Raw genomic sequence first — 18,643 nt, forward strand, 5'->3', positions numbered from 1 at the left:
TCCAGATCTGGGGTGTATTCCAAGTACGTGGTTTAGTGACAAACCTGGGTAAGTTAACTCAGACTAAGTGGTAAACCTCCTACAACAAGAGCCCTATGGAATTGTTTTGTTTGGAGAATGAAGCCATACAGCTCTTCTATTAGGAGGTTTACCCCTTACTTACTTAGTTAACTTACCCAGGTTGGTCACTAAACCACATACTTTGAATACCCCCCAGTGCATCATTTTACACAAACCCTGCTAACATAACACAGGACTATTCCATATAAAATGTTTGATCTTACTCGTTGCATCACAATATTGCAGAAAATATACATTTTAACAGTTTTCATTTCAACATCAGTTTTTAAAGGTCAGGGCAGTTGGCAACAACACTCAGGGGTTTTCTCAAGTAGTCATACTTATGCCCAAAGACTATGGTGAAGTGGGTTGGGCCTGACAACTGACTCAAACCAAGATGTGTGAAGGTGGTGGTGTTTTTTCATTTGGTAATAAAAACAAGCACTAAATGCAAATGGATTGATGGGGTGTTGTTCTGCTTCTTGCTTCGTATGAGAGGATCAAATGCAAGACAAGGAAACCTGAAAGAGGACATCACTTAGTGACCTGGTCATCGACTGTAAAGACATTCACTTACACGATTACTTCAAAACATCAAGAGTGAGTAAACATTCAACTTGATCCACTGACATTTAGACCAAATAGCAATCATTTGTTAGGCCTTCAACATAGAGTCCAATAGTCTTGGAAGAACAAACTAAATTGTCATTGCCAAATTGAATTGCACCATTCTGCTGTTAAAATCACAAAATGATTGTTACTTTGTTTAAATGACTCAAGTCTCTGAAGTGGCTTTTGCGTCATTGCCCCTCGCTAATCCCTCTGACCCCCATAATGTTCGGTTTCTGTTGCTTGATAAGAGGCCTCTTCCCTAAGACCTCCAGCATCCCCTGAAAATCTTGTCAGCAGCAGTCTCAAGCCCTCCAGCACAGCATGACCTCCTCATTCCCTCATTTGTATCCAGCCTGTTGTAGATAACAGGCACTAAAGTGTCGAGAGATGAGGGCTCATGGTGAACTATTTCAGCTGTTGTTCACAGAGGAAGAGGAGGATGTCTGCAAAGCTTGGTCCAGACATTGGGGAATATAAATACAACAAACCCAATGAGACGTCCAACGTCTGCCCTGGTGTTGATGTGTGTGTTCAATGTGTGTTCTGCATTTCTTTATCATTTTAGATAATGATTTCAAATGACATTGTGTGTTTGACTGTGAATGATTTGGCTCACCATTGCCAATAGCATTACTTATAACATGACTTAAAATGTCTCTGCCCTTCAATTTTTTTTTTATTATTATTATTATTATTATTATTATTATTTCGGATCCTTTCTATTGTGTCTCCGAGTGCCCCTCAAAGAATTGTTCTTTGGAGATCAGTCACACACCAAAAGCCTCACCATGGCACCTTCCTTTTTCTTCTACCAGCATTACCCACCCACCCCTTCACTCACACACACGCAAATTAATGGTGGAATCTAGAATGTTTATCCTCTTTGTTTTGGTTTAAGAGTCGGTGTGGTGATTGTAATCGGAGTACTCAGTTAAAATGACCATTTTTATTCGGAGTTAAGAGTATAATCGGACTGAAATCTGATTGTTTGTTTGCATGTATAACCACACTGATTGAAACACTATTTAGAGGATTTAAAATGTAACTGCAATGATGATGCAGCTTGATGTAAGAACAGTTTGGTTACTTATGTTTGGGTTATTCTGACACATTTACAACTCCCATTTACAATTTGGGCGGCTGAGGTCAAGGAAATTACTAGGTTCAATATGTTACCTGGGATAATGAATTTCACTTAGCCTATCATTTCTCACTCAACCAAAGTTATCACTATTTTGTTGTGTCAGCTGTAGTCTGTTAGAGAAAGCTAATGTTTTAAAAAGGATTGCCTAGAAGTAAAATATAACAAATGGAGCTCCACATTTTTGCTGAGATTAAAAACTGTTATGTATGAACTGGCAAGAGAATTTACTTTATTTACACAGTGGTGCCTGAGCTGAATCTTTTAGAAAGGAATTGCATGTTCAAATACACATTGGCTTGACAAATCTGTGACTTCAGACATCTGCAGGCTATTCCAAAGACAACATAGAGTCCCTGTGAATTGCAGATGTGGAGACGTCACCTGGCAGAGAGACCAGAGGAACTAATTTCTGCAGTGCACATCAAAAGCTCTTTTCTCCGCAAGAGGGGGTCACTCAGTAGCACACCGTTATCAGAGACTTGTAGAGAGAAAGGTTGAGCCCTGGAGAAGTCTTACAACCTAAAATCAGAAAAAGTTGGGACATTGTGTAAAATGCAAATAAAAACAGAATGTGATAAGTCTCATAAACCCATAGCAGCAAAAAGGACATAATATCAAATATTGAAAATGAAAATTTGGACTATGTTATGGAAAATATATGTTCATTTTGAATTTAATGCCAGCAACATATTTTTAAAAAAGTTGGGACAGGGAATGTTTAACACTGTGCGGCTTCACCTGTTCATTTAACACAATTCTGAAAGGAACTGAGGAGACCAGTTGCTAGAGTTTTAAGAATGAAATGTTGTCCCATTACTCCCCAAGGATTTCAGTTTCTCAAAAGTATGGGGTATTCTTAGTCATGTTTTTCACCCATTATGCACCTACTTTGACAAATCTCAACTGCAGACAGGTCATTTCTGGACTCTTCCTCTATGGAGAAATGCTGTAAAATATGTGCAGAATTTATTTTGGCATTGTTTTCCTGAAATATTCAAGGTCATGTTGCTCAAAACCTGTATACATCATTCAGAATTGATTGTGCTTTGCCAAATGTGCAAGATGCCCATGCTGTGGCACACCGTCATAGATGTTGGGTTTCGAACTGAGCACTAAAACAAGTTGGATAGGTTGGATACTTGGATAGTCCCTCTCCTCTTTAGCCCAGATGAGTCCATGATTTCCAAAAAGAATGGCAAATTTTGATTGGTCTGACCACTTGACTTGTCTTGACTTGAGGACCTTTTTCCGTGTTACCTCAGTCCATTTTAGGCCCAGATAAGACGGTGGTATTTTCTGTATCATGTCTCAATACAATTTTGGCTGTTACAATTCTGCAGTTTTTGAATCGAGTATCAAACTGTGCACATAGACAATGGTTTTAATTATATTATATCATGTAGATGATGTACTCCCCAAATACTTCACAATTTCATGTTAAGAAACATTACAATAACATTGTTTCATCATTTGTGCACACAGGTTTACACAGAGTGATGAATACCCCTAAATTTTTACTTCTAAGAGACCCTGCCTTTCTGGGATGCTCTTTTTCATACCCAATCGTGTTGCCAGTTACCCTAATTAGTTGTGAAACATTCCTCCTTTTGTTTTCTTTATCATTACACAACTTTTCCAGCATTTCGTTACCCCTACCAACTTTTTTTAAAACATATTGCTGGTATCAAATTCTAAATTAACATATATTTTCCATGAAACAGTCAAATTTGTCACTTTCAACATTTGATATGTGTCCGTTTTGCAACTAAATGGAGTTTAAGAGCAGATTATTACATTCTGTTTTTATTCACATTTTACGCAACATCCCAACTTTTTTTATTTTGGGGTTGTACAAACATTTCAATGCAGTCATTGTAATAGAATTTACATCATACATTTTCCAGTCTGGTATCACTCCTGTGGTTAGTGAAATGAAGCATCTTAGTTCAGACACATAAATGTTCTCTCTTTCTATTCCCTTTTAGAAGTGGAGAGGCAATGAGTAAGAAGTTCAGGAGGTGGAACAGATCTAGGCCTTCAAAGGTCATGTAGACGTCACTCGTCAGGACCAATGGGGAAACTGGGAGTGATCAAAGGAAATCGTAAAGCTTCCGTGCGCTGTTGGAAATAACAATTGATTATAGAACCCCTGTTAACCTAATGATTCTGACCCCGCTAGATATGGAGAAGTTTCAGTCAAAGTGACCATTACTGTTCTGGGACTGAGACCAATTACTTCCGTGAGACCCCCAAAGTGAATCAATCAATATGACAATGTACACATTAATTACATTTCCTGCTTCCTAGTTACCTACATGACTTTTAGCACTTTTACATCCCTCTCCCTATGCTACAGGCCCGCCCACACACACATCTTTACTGTCATCACTCACATACATCATACATACAGTACTCTGCTTGCAATAGTAAGTCCCTTCACCATACTTGCAGTACACTGCCCCCCCCTACATACACAGCACATTATTTCATTAGGAAGCTTCTCCAACACACATCCCCAACATACTTACAGCACACTGCCCCCCCCCCCACAGCACATTGTCTCATGACATATTGCACACTGCCCTCTCCCCACATACACAGCACACTATCCCATCTCCCTTGTCATCCCCCCAACACACACACCAAGACCCCTGGCAGTTGAGTTAGCCCCTTGAGCCGTGGATCTGCCCAAGGTTTCTTCCTTAGTAAGGAAGAGTTAGTAGTAAGTAGAGTTTTTCCTTGCCCCTGTTGCTCTTGGGTGCTCCTTGTTGGTGCCCCCCCAATCCCAATCCCAATCCTCCCCCACCTTTCTTATGCAGCCCTTGCCACTTAATCTACTAAACCCCTCTTCTACTGCACTTTTTACCCCCCCCCCCCCCAAAAAAAAAAAAATGCACAAATAGGCTGACACCAGACATAATTTCACTGCATTTCTTACATCCAGTAACTATATGCATGTGACAATAAACTTCCTTGTTTGGGGGTGTATTTTAAATGTGAATGACTATTTAGCTGATTAAATGATTATTTAGCTCCTATTGAAATTCAACCTCCATGTTCTGTGTAAGTCATTATCTGTCAGAGGACTGACTCAAGCCTGAATTCTGTCTATGTTGCTGCTGCACATCCCATTCGATGATGTAATTAACCCACAAACAGAAAGCCACTGTTACAAACAGGGTTTGAACTTTCTCACCCCACCAAACAATGCTGTGCTGTGTTGACAAGTTTGGTTGTGGTTTGTCATATAGATTAAGCAATTTTGTCATATGGAAAAACACAATCAAGAACTAAAAAGCGGTTGGTGGTTTAAGATCAATGCCTAGCTTGGGATAAACCTTGAAGTCATACAGTGTCAGGGATATGAATTTGTGGTCTGGTTCCCTTCTACTTTCATTTCTCTCTTTTTCCTTCTCTCTCTCTTTCTCTCTCTCCCTTCCTCCTTCTCATGGATATGATACTGTATCTCTTTTCAAAAAAGAACACGTTCGTTCACTTCACACCTTCAACTGTGACATGGGGTCAGTTTTATACTGTAGTCATCATAAGTGAAAGCCTGACCAATGCCAGTGTTCAATATGCAGTTACTCTAGTGGCCATTTTAATAGGAGAAGCCAAGCTAAGATAATAAATGCACTGATAAATGTTGCACATGCCCCATATGCAGGATGAGAAAACCTATTCAGTTCTGTTAGTTGTTACTTTTGTTTTATGTTTTCACTGGCAAATTATGTGACTTTGTGAAAAAGACAAATCCGAAATAATATTATGTTACCCTTGTTTCTGAAGGTGCCAGTATTATGCAAAAGTGTGTTAAGCCTCTGAAAGGTTTTTCAAAATGATGAAATGTGAATTTGCATAGGAGGTTTTATGTATCCTAAATGTCATTGCACTTCTTTTTATTGCTTTGTTTAGATTGAATGGAACTGTCTCATAGCTGGACTTTTTTTTAGCTGAGTTGACCACTTGAGATTCACTTGGCATTTACAGAGGTCTTAGAGGAAAACCACAAAACACTGCGTGTGTGCGTGCGTGCGTGCGTGCATGTGTGCATGCGTGTGTGGTCTCATGGTGATCTGTGTGCATGTATGGCTAGCTAGGTGGAAGCCAAAGCCACTTCTCAAAAGTTCTCTCCCTGGTAGAAAACCCTGGCCTCATACCACCCACCTACCTAGTCTGATTCTGAAGGCCAAAATAAAATCTGAGAACTCTAAACCCAGGACTAGCACCAGCACAAAGCCACTAAAGCACATCTTCAACCTGAGTCTCCGTCTCGGACAAGTTCCAACACTGTGGAAGACATCATGTCTCACCCCCATCCCTAAGAAGCCACACCCTAGTGAGGCCTGTTGCTCTAACATCACATGTGATGAAGACAATGGAGCGACTGGTCTTATGTATGCTCAGACCCCTATAGTTTTTTATATTACCTTGCCTACTCTCTTATATGTCCATATTTATTTTATGCTGGTCTCTAGACTTTATTCTTGCACTGTTGCACTGTTGGACTTACTCATTTGCACCACAACCATGACACTCACTCTCACAGAGCACCTTACCTTACTATGCACAGAGAATCACAGGCTCAGTCCCTGCCTCAGTCATTGCAAGCGTCTCATGCTTAATCACCCACTATGTGGTTACTGTTTTAGATTTGATTTAGATTTAGTGTTATTTAGTATAATTTATTTTAGTATATTCTTTATCTTCTACTGTCCTTATTGCTTAGTTGTGTTTTTTTATATTATATACTTTTAATTACTTTTTCTGCTGTTAGTGAATGTTGTGTGTGATGTCTGTATGCTACTGAGACCTTGTATTTCCCCTTGGGGATCAATAAAGTATCTATCTATCTATCTATCTATCTATCTACAAGATGGTTCTGTAGTGGCATTCAAATCCAGACAAATAAAAAAAAATCACACTTTTTATCAAAACAATGCAGCAAGAATTTTGTATATGTTTACATGTTACTGGGTGGGCAAAATGCCAAATCTATTGAACTCATAATGGCCATTAGACCTTTTCTCAAGCTCAATTTATGCTCCCAATCAATCTCATGTTGTTTTCTTTATTCTTTTGTTGGCTAAATGACTGCTATGAATGCTATGGAACATGGCATCATGGCTGTTTGGTTGATTTCATGACAGACTAATCTATCTGTATGCTCATGTGTTGGCATAGATGACATGTTTGACTGACAGAAAAATAAAATGTCGGATACTGCATATCCTCCCCTCACTGGATTCCTGACTATGATTGGGAGCACAATGTTTCCCAACCACTAGGGGGAGGCAAAGCATACCTTTCCATCCATTCACAGTGACCTATTTCACATGTGCCATGGTGAGATAATCAAAGCATCCAGATCTGTGTATCAGGTAGCCTATTTATGTGATCCTTGCCAGCATAGACACTGTACAATTTAATAGGTTTCCAGTACTTTAACTTATTACACCTGAAAACATTACGGTATGAAAACATTTATGTTTAGGCTAACATCTGCTTCTCTCCTCAGGGTCATATATCTATGAAGATATCTGTTCTGTCTGCTCAGCTTCTAGTTATGGTTGCAGAGTGCAAACAACTGAGCAGAGACTCTGCATTTGGTCAAAGGATTCTGTGTTCCTGCTGTTTGGGCCAAGTCATGACACGTGGATATTAGTGTGGCCTCCTCATGCATTCATAAACAAGAGAGAACAAATGGGTGAGTGTCTGTGAGTGAGCATTCTTCTGCTTTAGAGTCTCTGTTAAGCCTGTTACTCAACTACATGCATTATATTGTCAACTGTTTTACCATCAAAAGCCCTAACTACTCAAAAGGCCTTTGTTTTATTGAATTGCCTCATGAAATATTCAGCCGTCTAATAGAGAGGACAGCTCATATAGTTACATTTATTCATTTGGCAGACTCCAGTCTGACTACAAATGTGAAATCTGAATCTGAAATATCTCACATAAATTAATGAGGATTATTGGCATGATGTTATACAGTGGAGTTTTAATTTTAGTTTCGGTTTCTTTTCGGACATAACTGTGGAAAATAAAATGTCCTGGAAAGTACATTGGGTTTTTTACACAAAAAAACCCAATGTAGCCTCTTTCCAAAAGTTTACTTAGACATGACAGTTGTTTTATTCAAGAAAGCATTTCATTAGGGTTATCAAACAGGTGCTTTTCATTGATTTGAAGTCAGTTGATTTAAGGGGATAGGCTATTTTAGTTGTCCTATCTGCTCAGACAATGATTTGAGCCTTTTTAGACTTTTTCACATTTTGCATGATTTTTTTCTAGTTATATCAGACCAGTTAACATGTCTGTTGTTTTTCACACAACAGGGAAATCTTGCCAGTGGTCCTAACCAGGGATGTATACATATACTATTGTGGAGACTAAACGCAAGTAAACACAGTTTATCATGGCACTGTATTATCCACATTCACAATATGTACAACACTCTAGGAATCATGCTATTTGCATTGTTATAAACATTGGACAATAACCTCCACCATCATCAAACATGCTCTGAATGCCTTTTAAAAAATCCGATACCACAGTCTTACTTACTGTGATCACAGAATTCATATAGTTTACCTACCTCTTGTGTTAACACTACACTTCTGGTCCTAACTACTGACTCTACTGTGCCACATACAAATGGAACTACGAGAGCTTTGACTTTCAAATTGTGTCAAACAAAAGTCCATCAAAAATAAATGAAGTTTCACTTCTCATTGTGGTTTTCTAAACTGCCTGTTTACAGTCTACATTATATACTGTCATTTCTATTATTTCACAGTTTTACGCAGTATCAATTTACAGAATACAGTGCAGTGTGACTATCCTAGGAAGGAACCCTAAATATATATCTTGTATGTATCCTCTGTAGGCCTATTTATTCATATTTCTTCTTTCTGTCTGTATTGCTCTACTATAGTCTCTACTTTTATATATTCTTACCTAAGCATATAAAAAATGATTGAGTAAGTACAATTTTCTGAAAATAAATAATCTTGTCAGATGGCAAAAGGAACACTTCTCATCAGTCATGCTGTTCTGATCGTGTTCTTACAAAATATTTTGATAGACACACACCAGTCATATTTGGAATCAACAAAGCAGTTGTCAGCGAGCCAGCCCAAAGCACATGGCAGGCAGATGCTTTTAAATCTGAAGGAAGGAATCCAAGAGTAAAAGTCTTGAAAGACAATACCTTTTTCCCAGACCTAGAACGCTGGCTGGATCTAATCAACAATACCTCAATAAGGGACTGACAAGATGCACCCGATCTTGTTTGGACAAGCTGCTCAGAAAAATAGCCATCTGATTGCAATTCTAACCAATAATGTGGAGTGATTTCCTGTTGCATTGAAAATGCCAAAATTCTTGGCCTCATGGGATGGCTATAGTCCAGAGGTACTCTACAGTCCAGAGGTATGGCACATAATTATAAGAATTTAGACTGACACATCTATAACCTGATCAGTGTTTTTCAGTCTGCTTGGCTCTCCACTCTCTGTTCTGTTGTGAGGCCTTGTTCCCCTTTGTTTGAGAAGATGCCTGAGTAGTTCTCTATAATATTCCATGCACCTCTCATACACACATATACACAGAGAGAGAGAGAAGAGAGAGAGAGAGAGAGAGAGAGAGAGAGAGAGAGAGAGAGAGAGAGAGAGAGAGAGAGAGAGAGAGAGAGAGAGAGAGAGAGAGAGAGAGAGAGAGAGAGATGAATTTTCCTCCTTCCCGTTTTACAGACTGACCAGGTAAAAATCCAGTTGTGTTAGCCTATTACGGCAACTTAAAAAAGTCACATGGTAGGCCTGTAAGCCAAAGCAATTAAAAAATGAACTCTCTACTTACCTATAATCAATTCAGATCTGTAATCACAAACCTTCCTATGTCAAATTGTACCTGTTTTATGTAAATGTTATTGTATTATTGTTATTATTTTATATGTTCTGTATTTTTATTTTCCCTTCTTCCTTTATCATGTTATGTAGGTTATGTTATTATTTGTTTTATTTTCCACAATTATTATAGGCCTACTATATCTCTTGTTATTCCACTGTTAGGCCTACTGTGTAATCTCGGCTTCACTGAAAATGAGGATTAGGCTACCCAATGAACCTCCAAGAATAAATAAAGATTGAATGAATGAGTGAAAGCCAATATAAGCCTCATTTAGGCTATATCGCCGCTTTATGGAGATAAAACACACCTCATTAAAATTATATGATCATCAAAAACGAAAAGTCATAAGCTAGCCTACTGAGGATGCTCGATGTGTCATAGATTTCCCCGCTCTTAGAAGGAGGATATTTAAAAACGTCGCGTCATGTCCGTCTGCCCACTGCTACTCCACGATAAGGGGGACTGGTGTGTCGAATCAGAGGGGTGTTCCAACTTCAGAGACAGAGTGGTCACTGTTACGCGTGCCTTCGGTAAATATCGGCAAACGAAAACCCGCTTTCACAGATAAGGTTGAAGGAACGTCCGAATTGTATTCTACGAAGACCGAATCGGACGAACATATAACCTTGAAGACAACACGCCTGAACTTGAAGTTGATCTTTCAGATGCAGTGGCGACACAGTCCCTAAAATAACGGACACCGGGACGTGAGAGAGCCATGGTGAGATACACAATTTCACTTTGATTAAATTAAGTCTTGAAATGAGTTCATCCTCTTTCACATAGTCAAGCGATAGGCTATACAATAGCCTATAAACATTTGTAGAATCGGATTCTGATCTGTGTGGCGCAATTAGGCAATCGATATTAGGCTACACAACTTAAAAATGCTGTCTGGTTAGGTGATAGGGACGCTCATCTCTGAAGCCATTTTTTTTAAACCACTTGTTGTAACAGAGAAACAGACGTAGCCTATAGTAGGCTAAGCTAGTCCTTTACGAATGTATGAAAGCCTGACAGTTGTCACGATATCCAAAGGGGACATTATTAAACATGTTTACCCGGTCCCCGGACCTAATGGGTAATATGAATGTTTCCAAACAGTGATCTCTCCTAAGCACCAACTAAGTCACTGATGGAAAGTTTAAATAAGTCTCAAGGAAATGGCAGCAGGTATGCTTCTCTTTCAGAGAGAAGAGGGGAGAAAGGAAGGAAGGAAATTTGGACGAAAAGAGGGACCTTTCCTGTCTGAGATTTTTAGATCATTCAAAACAAACGAATTATGAACTAGGCAATTTATTATAATAACCTTTATTATAATTATTATAAGAAGATATAGCCACAGTTTAGTCCCCATGTTTAAGTGTAGACAGACGTTCTATCAGTGATTTGACAGAAAACTAATTCAAGAATTTCTCATTAACTGTGCAAGAGGAAGCTGCTTAGTGTAACAGTGGATTATTGATTAATGTGATGATTATTGGAATTGACTTGCAACAACTGACTATCAGCATGAAGCCTTCAGTTAAAATGCAACATATACAAAGGGTGGATACACACACACAGTGTATCAACATGCAAACACCCCTTAAAAACATTAAGGTACATTTCGAACGGCAGTCATTCGTCATCGGTCTTATCACAGTGGTGTTTCCTTATATTGTGCTCAGGGGTCTGCTGTTGTATGCTCGCCTCAAATTAATGGATACACAAAACCAGATATGCTGATATAATTATTTCTTTGGCCAGGCCTCTCTCCTTCCTGTCAGTGACTAATCTCTCAGCTCCATAGCCTTGAAGGCCCACTTCCCATCCTTGAACTGGAAGGTTAAAGCTCGCAGAGAGTGCAAATAGGGATATTTGTCACCCGCTTTGTCTAGACGAGGGTATGATTTGTGACGTGCAATGTCCAGTATACAGTCAGAGGTCAGTCACCCAGTTTCTGGGCACTCACCCATGGGTCATACAAAGGGCTTGTTGTTTTTCGTTGGGTTTTGTTGGTGGACTCTTGTTTTGTCTCTCTTGTTTTTGCTGCCCCTGCCCGAAGAGCAGGCCCGGCAGTGTTCCAGATGAAGTTGGTCCAAGGTGACATTGAACAATCAACGCTCACCTTTCCCCCTATTCTGTTTGTTTGTGTGAACACAAATATGTGTTGTTGGCGTTGGTGCCAACATTGCCATTGCAGCAGTGTTGTGTGAATAAACTTCTCACAAAGCGGTACCTCCACTGTGTTTAACTAAAGTGTAGTTCATATTGAACTACATAGATATAGATACATATGAATACATCTATGACCAATATAGATGTTATATGAACATATCATATGATTGCATTGTGTAGACTGCTTGCATAAGTCATCACAGATGAATCAAGCAAAAGACAATGCACAGTTTTGCAGCTTTTTATACTGACAGTGGGACCGGATCGCGTGTTAGTTCATTTGTGATGGGGTCAGTTCCTCAGTGTCATCCAGGCTTGAAAAAGTGACCACTGGCATGGAATGTGTTTCCTGAGGCTCAGCCCAAAATGACTGAAAGAGGGGGTGAGTGTGCCCTGCGCTTCCTCATGTCCCAGCCTTCCTCATGTGTATGTGTGTGTGTGTGTGTGTGTGTGTGTGTGTGTGTGTGTGTGTGTGTGTGTGTGGGCCCCCCAGGAGAATGGGAAGAGCCGCCTGCAGCAGGCCCAGGATAATGTGGAGGAGGTGAAGGTCATTATGATGGATAACCTCAACAAGGCCGAAGAGCGCACAGGCAAGCTGGGGGAACTGGAGAACAGAGCAGACGTGCTTCTTGAGCAGGTGAGAGCTTTGTGTGTGTGTGTGTGTGTTCCATTACAGCTTTGTGTCAGCTCAAAAGATATAGGGTGAACATGCCACTAAAATATACATAATATACAATACTCTGTCATATAATGCCTGCCACATGCCAGATAATCTCCAGATCTCCAGACGGACCTTTACAGGAAATTCAACAGGTTTGTCTGGGTTCACCCATGCTACAAGCACTTAGTACTTACAGTCCTTTTCCACTTTTAGTGTCACCCTATACACTACCAAATAAAAAACAACACCATATTGTTTTTGTTTTTTGTTGTTGTTGTTTATTTACAATATTTCAATGTGTAACCTATATACACTTTTTGTGGAATACCTAACTGTTTTTCACTGAATTGTATTTCACGGTAACTTACAGCTACTCAAATGTTCCATGGTCCAAAACGTCTTACGGACCAGCCAGGAAATGTCATATTGGAGTCTATAAATACACCCTAGGTGTGGCTAGGGGGAAAAAGAATGTACAATTTACATCCTGATTGTAGTTTACGGGGATATTTTTGGAAAGCTATTTCCTTTTGTTAGGAGATGAATGAAGCAAACCTTCCTCGGCCTGTGCCTGAGTTTATGCACAGGACATGCCACATGGCACATGGCCACCCCAGGGTCAGGCGGCTCGGTCGACTCGTTCCCACATCACTGTGCTGTTACATCACACTGGTCCATAAGTCCCACAGGACTCGCTGTCTGAGTGGGTCACTGGGATAAACAAAATCAAAGAGGCAGTACCACTAGGAAGCCCCCTGGGTTTTCACCTAAAAGACAAATGGAAATTCCTGCAGACAGTCTATTCTATGAATTTTCCTTTACTTACAGTATGCATCTTAACTAAGAGGGCAACATACTTACTTACATACATACATACTATCAGCGCTGATTGGAGATCATGGTCCAAATGATGCCAAATATATTTATTTTTGTTAACTATTGTTTTAGTAAACTGTCTTTGGAGATTGTCCATAAAATTAGCAAGCTATAGCTAACAGACTCACCGTGCAACCAGCAAAACAGCACAGTTATCACTAACAAAGCTACTTAGGTTGTAAACTGATATATTTGACAATGTATTTTGGTGTATAACTACATTGTGGAAGAATGACAAATGTAAGCTACTTATCTCTCCTTCACATATGGTTACCAACAAAATTATTTGTAGGGTGAATGAATAAATGCAACAGAGTTGCTCACTGACTGAATTCTGTATGCTTTGTTCACAGAGCAAGGGGTTTGCCAAGACCGCAGGTAAGGTGAAGAGGAAGAAACAGTGGGAGAACAACAAAATGAAAATCCTGATAGCTGGCATTGTATCAGGCGTCATTGTGGTCATTATCCTGGTGGCAATTCTGACCAACATTGACTTCAACACTGCCACAACAGGAAGTGACAGATCTGAAGAAAACTCCACTAGAGGGCCTTGACAAGGACAGAGGACTGGCAGGGAAATTAGAGGACAATGGGGATGTAAAGAAGACAGGAAGATTTATCAGGGATTCCCTCCAGAGGAAAAGGAATTGATTAGGGGGGTACAGTCAAGCCTGTGTAGTCAACAAGAGTTGGTCACAATTGCAAAGATTGCTTTTGTAAGATTGAAACAGAAGGGTCTGAAGCATAACTTCCTATGCTTTTGAAGCAGTATTATTTGTAATAGAAATATCATGTTGTCACTTCGAGGTGTTTGCCTACTGGACAAATGCATGTTGAATAGGTACCGGGATCTGCTGCTTCTTCAGCCATGTTTCTGTAGTAAAGTCTGTTGCAGTGTACAGGCTTTTTAAAGAGGTTTACATGTGGGGTTTGATACTGTTCATCTGGTAAACATTTATTCATGTGAGTTTACAATTTTTCATGACACAGTATTATCAATAGCCACTGCTAGTGCAAGACATTTTGAATAGTGTATGACGTGCCACCATAGCAGTACATTTCAGTTTAATTTATACCTATGTGCTAATACAGTCAAGAAAACTACTGAACAATGGATATCTTTTGGTAATGAAGGGCAGGGTTTTGTCGTATATGCTGTAGCTCTCACAATAAACATGTTTGCTCAGCCTGTGGGCCTTGTGTTGTTATATTCATTTGTATTATAGAAGTGCCTTTCGTTTGGAAGCAGAAACTTGGTTTGATGTTTAGTATGATTTTAGCAGACTATTGTTATAACCTGGGGAAAATAGACACCCCTGCTGCTGTCAAAATATTTCAGCTGTGTTAATCTTTGTATGTATCCTTGCCTCTGACTGTGACTGTAATTCTATTGTGCCTTTTGAGCCTTCAACATAAATGTCAGTTTTCACTCTCAGTTTTCATGTTGTGGGTTTCTGTCTCTTGTAATGTGCATTATCTTCAACTAACATTTCAGTGGTGTCTTGTATCAATCCTATGCACACAGTACATAATTTCAAAACCATTAACTGATGGATAATAACGTTTTTGTGAGCACATACAGTATGCATCTCATGCGTGAATATCCCCTTTCTTGTATTGTTATTACAGAAGGGGCTTCCTTTGATATTGCTACAAATTGCTACATAACGTTATTATGCCAACTTTCTGGTGTTAGATTTCTGGTCTGGTTCATAGACTTTCTAAAATAAGTCTGGATCTGCTACAGAGGTTGGTTCAGAAAGGGGGCGCCACCTGGTGGTATGTAATAGAGTGTGGCTACGTCGGGTTCGGACAAATATTTAGAAATTGTAGTCGGGTTCGGACACATGGGGGCGATATGCATTGGAAGCTTTACATTTAAATTCCTTATTATGTTGGGTAACCAACAGGTCTGCTTTACATGATGCAAACGTTTGTTTTTTGAGAATAAAGTAAAATGTAAAAAAGACCTAATAGCTTTCTTCCTGTGTGCAAGATTTGTTTATCGTGACAACGCATTTCAGGCATGTCGCCTGAAATGCACACGCGTTGTCACGTCTCACGACTACATAAACAAAGGTTATGCACATCGCACACATCAACATAAGCACAGTCTTGGGTGACGTTAAAAAAAGTTGTTAGCCTATCAGGAGATTTTAAGATTATTTGCGTTGCATACTGTGGTAAAGACATGCTACCGGTAGGCTATAAGGTCGTCTCGTTCAACTGGATGAGGATTTCCTCGAGTTGCCCCAATTAACGTCGATGCTGCATATGGATCAGTGACAGAGGCACTGTAGTTTCAACGACTGTTGCAGTTCATTTTTAAGATTTTTCGTCAAGGGTAAGACAAGAATTCGATTTAGGCTATGCTTGCTTGTGCCTCTTGTGTTAATGTGCGCTGTGTGTGACCTGCGTGCGTGCACGCTCATCTGATTCTGTAGACAATTTGTTGTGTGTTCCGTTTAATGGGCTAAAAAGACAGGCTATCCACAAACGTGAACGTTTAATCACTAGCATGGGAATAACTGAGGCATCATCTGCGTCGGGGTCGGGTCGGGTTCGGACATAAAAATGAAAATGCCTGTCGGGTTCGGGTCGAGTTCGGACGCAACTCTGTCGGACGCGGGCCGGGTTCGGACAGAAATTTGCGGCCCGATCCGCAATCTAGTATGTAAAGTAGCCTACTTACTCTCATACTAACTATGCGCATGTTTGTATGTCGTCTTGTGAACGATTGGTTCATCTTATTCTGACGTAGGCTAGTGTTGATGGTGCCTAAGTTTTGATTCTGTTATGATGATGACAGTGCACTGATAGCGCGCTCAGCGTTTGATGCAGTCTAACATTGGAACGACAGACCGCAAGAGTTCATCCCAGGTAACCTTTTGACAAATATTAAGTAACCAATATTGTACATGTGATGTCAGAAGTTTGCAAACATCAGAAAATAGATGTCAAACTTTCAGCTGTTTCTCAACAGGCTGGTATTAGCTAGCTAGCTGTTTTAGCCATAGCTAACTTGCTAGCTAGATATCTAAGACTTGGCTACTCTTAGCAAGTAAGATCACCAAGTGTATTTTTTTGCCTCATTAGGGGAAAAGACATTTGGCCAGTGTTAAGAGCTAAACGTAAAATCGATTCTGAATGCCTTTACACCAACAATCATAAGCCTAGCAAGTGAAATGCTACTTTGTGGTGAAGATATTAACGTTAGCTCGCCGGCTGGCTGAGGTTAAGTTTCAGTGGTCACGGATGTGTGAGTGTGACAATAGGCTACTCTAACTCCGGTGGAGTTTGGTTTAAGTAAATGTGTGGTGGTATTCATTTACTGATGCTGTGTAACTTACCTAAGTTTCTTCTTTAGGAGGCAGGTGACGCGCTCATGTGTTCATTTAAGCCGATGTACCAAAAATGACTTCCTATTTCGACGAACATGACTGTGAACCGACCATTCCCGAGGAGCAGTATCGTCAGAATGCTCTACTTGAATTAGCCAGGTAAGGGTTATATATGTCAGGCCTACAGCTGCTTCAATTTACTCTGACTGGTTAATGTTACACTATGGTCGTCATTTTTGTCATGCCCTGGGCAGATCCCTGATGCAGGGTCTGGATATTGACTCAGGGACATTTGACATTGACACATCTGACTGGGAACAGCGTCTCCCTCCCGCTGCCTCCAAAACTGTCGTGCAGAGCCTGCCCGTTGTGATCATCAGCCCTGAGCAAGCAGGTGTGTTGCACAACCCCCCCATCCACCATTTGTAAAGTGACACCTCACCTGATGTCCCATTCTATGATGATGTTAACCACCCGTCTGTCCGTTGGGTTTTTTCTTCAACCATAAGACAAAGGACTGAAGTGCCCCGTGTGTCTATTGGAGTTTGAAGAGCAGGAGTCAGCACGGGAAATGCCCTGTAAACACCTGTTCCATTCGGGCTGTATCCTGCCTTGGCTTGGCAAGGTGAGCACTGAGCAGCATCAGGTTCACATTACAGTGATGGGCACCTTGAAAACTGTTCTGTTTAAATTATGTTCTGTAGTTTACTAGTCTTCTATACAAATTCATAGACATTATCATATTGTTTACCAGAAATGGGCCTATTTAATTAGAGCTTATGTTACAATTACACTTGGTCTTGATGTTCTCATGTGCTGTAAGATACAGTTTGTATTTAATATTGCATAATCGGACTGGTCCTATTTGACCAGTGTTTTTTTAACTGTGTAGTATTCTTTCCTCTTTTCATGCTGTAATGTTATATCTATAGACCAACTCATGCCCCCTGTGCCGTTTCGAGTTGCCCACTGACAACCCTGATTATGAGGAGTTCAAGAAAGACAAGGTGAGCACTGCAGTGAGGTGCAGTATCCGCACAGTGACATTTCTTCCCTGAAACACGTTTCACTTGTAACCTCCATATTTGCTTGATTTTCATCTCACTTTTGCAGGAGAGGAGACGACAGCGGGAACACAGACTAGAAGATTTACATGGGGCCATGTACACATAGCTCCAGCCAACAGGAGAGACTCTTTTGCACATCCACTGCAGCATTCACCTAAGACAGTAAACATTTTACTATAACAATCAGGACAAGAAGGACCCGGGAACATTCTTTTTAAATTTGCTGTATGTAAATATAAATGATCATTAATGTTTTTATGCCGATGTATGACAGATTTAATATGTGATGCTGATTTCATGTCCATGTGATGATAATTAAAAGTAAGAATGGCTGCTGACATATGTACATTTGCCATCTTCAGTCTGTTAAGCTACAACACAAAGTAATGCAGAAGGATACCCTATATAATATAGACATTAGTTAGAAACGCTCACTGTCAGTTCTCTGATGTTCTATGTAAAGATTTATTGGACTTATTTATTGTAATTGTACAGGCCTTAAAGGAACACGGCGTTGGAATTTGCTAATCTAGGCTAACGGTGCGTCAGATTGACCACACCACAAATTAGTGGTTATGGGCTGGGTTCATACGCCTCCTTGAGACAAAATCTACCACACACACTTTGGAAAGTTGGACACAACTGTTGCCAAGTGGAAAAACACCAATATGGAAATCATGTGCTTCAATTGAGAAATGGTGTGATTCCACAAAATTTAAATCACTGAGACAACATGTGGACCCTTGACAAGTTTCATAAATTCTGCAGGGCTTCAAAGTTTACGAAATTTGACATGCAGGGGTGAGTTTCC

The 18,643-nt window shown here is 40.0% G+C and overlaps 2 protein-coding genes across 2 annotated transcripts; both read left to right on the forward strand.

Annotated features, from left to right (window-relative positions):
- Positions 1-10,158: 10,158 nt before the first annotated feature.
- On the forward strand, positions 10,159-14,859 carry vamp5 (vesicle-associated membrane protein 5). The gene is made up of 3 exons (XM_042099955.1): positions 10,159-10,448; positions 12,381-12,524; positions 13,778-14,859. The coding sequence occupies exons 1-3, from the start codon at positions 10,446-10,448 to the stop codon at positions 13,976-13,978; spliced, it is 348 nt and encodes a 115-aa protein (XP_041955889.1). The 5' UTR covers positions 10,159-10,445; the 3' UTR covers positions 13,979-14,859.
- Positions 14,860-16,146: 1,287 nt separating this feature from the next.
- On the forward strand, positions 16,147-18,178 carry rnf181 (ring finger protein 181). Its single transcript, XM_042099954.1, has 6 exons — positions 16,147-16,304; positions 16,792-16,924; positions 17,020-17,159; positions 17,275-17,390; positions 17,698-17,772; positions 17,879-18,178. Exons 2-6 carry the CDS (start codon positions 16,839-16,841, stop codon positions 17,936-17,938), a joined length of 477 nt encoding a protein of 158 aa, XP_041955888.1. The 5' UTR covers positions 16,147-16,304; positions 16,792-16,838; the 3' UTR covers positions 17,939-18,178.
- The last annotated feature ends 465 nt before the right edge of the window (positions 18,179-18,643 follow it).

Source organism: Alosa sapidissima, chromosome 8 (assembly GCF_018492685.1).
Source record: "Alosa sapidissima isolate fAloSap1 chromosome 8, fAloSap1.pri, whole genome shotgun sequence".
In the NCBI taxonomy this organism is placed as follows: domain Eukaryota; kingdom Metazoa; phylum Chordata; class Actinopteri; order Clupeiformes; family Clupeidae; genus Alosa; species Alosa sapidissima.

Coding starts and splice junctions, on each gene's coding strand:
- vamp5 (XM_042099955.1), top strand. Junction 12,525..13,777: donor CAGACGTGCTTCTTGAGCAG/GTGAGAGCTTTG, acceptor CTTTGTTCACAG/AGCAAGGGGTTTGCCAAGAC.
- rnf181 (XM_042099954.1), top strand. CDS start 16,839: ATGACTTCCTATTTCGACGAACATGACTGTGAACCGACCATTCCCGAG. Junction 16,925..17,019: donor GCTCTACTTGAATTAGCCAG/GTAAGGGTTATA, acceptor TGCCCTGGGCAG/ATCCCTGATGCAGGGTCTGG. Junction 17,391..17,697: donor TCCTGCCTTGGCTTGGCAAG/GTGAGCACTGAG, acceptor TTATATCTATAG/ACCAACTCATGCCCCCTGTG.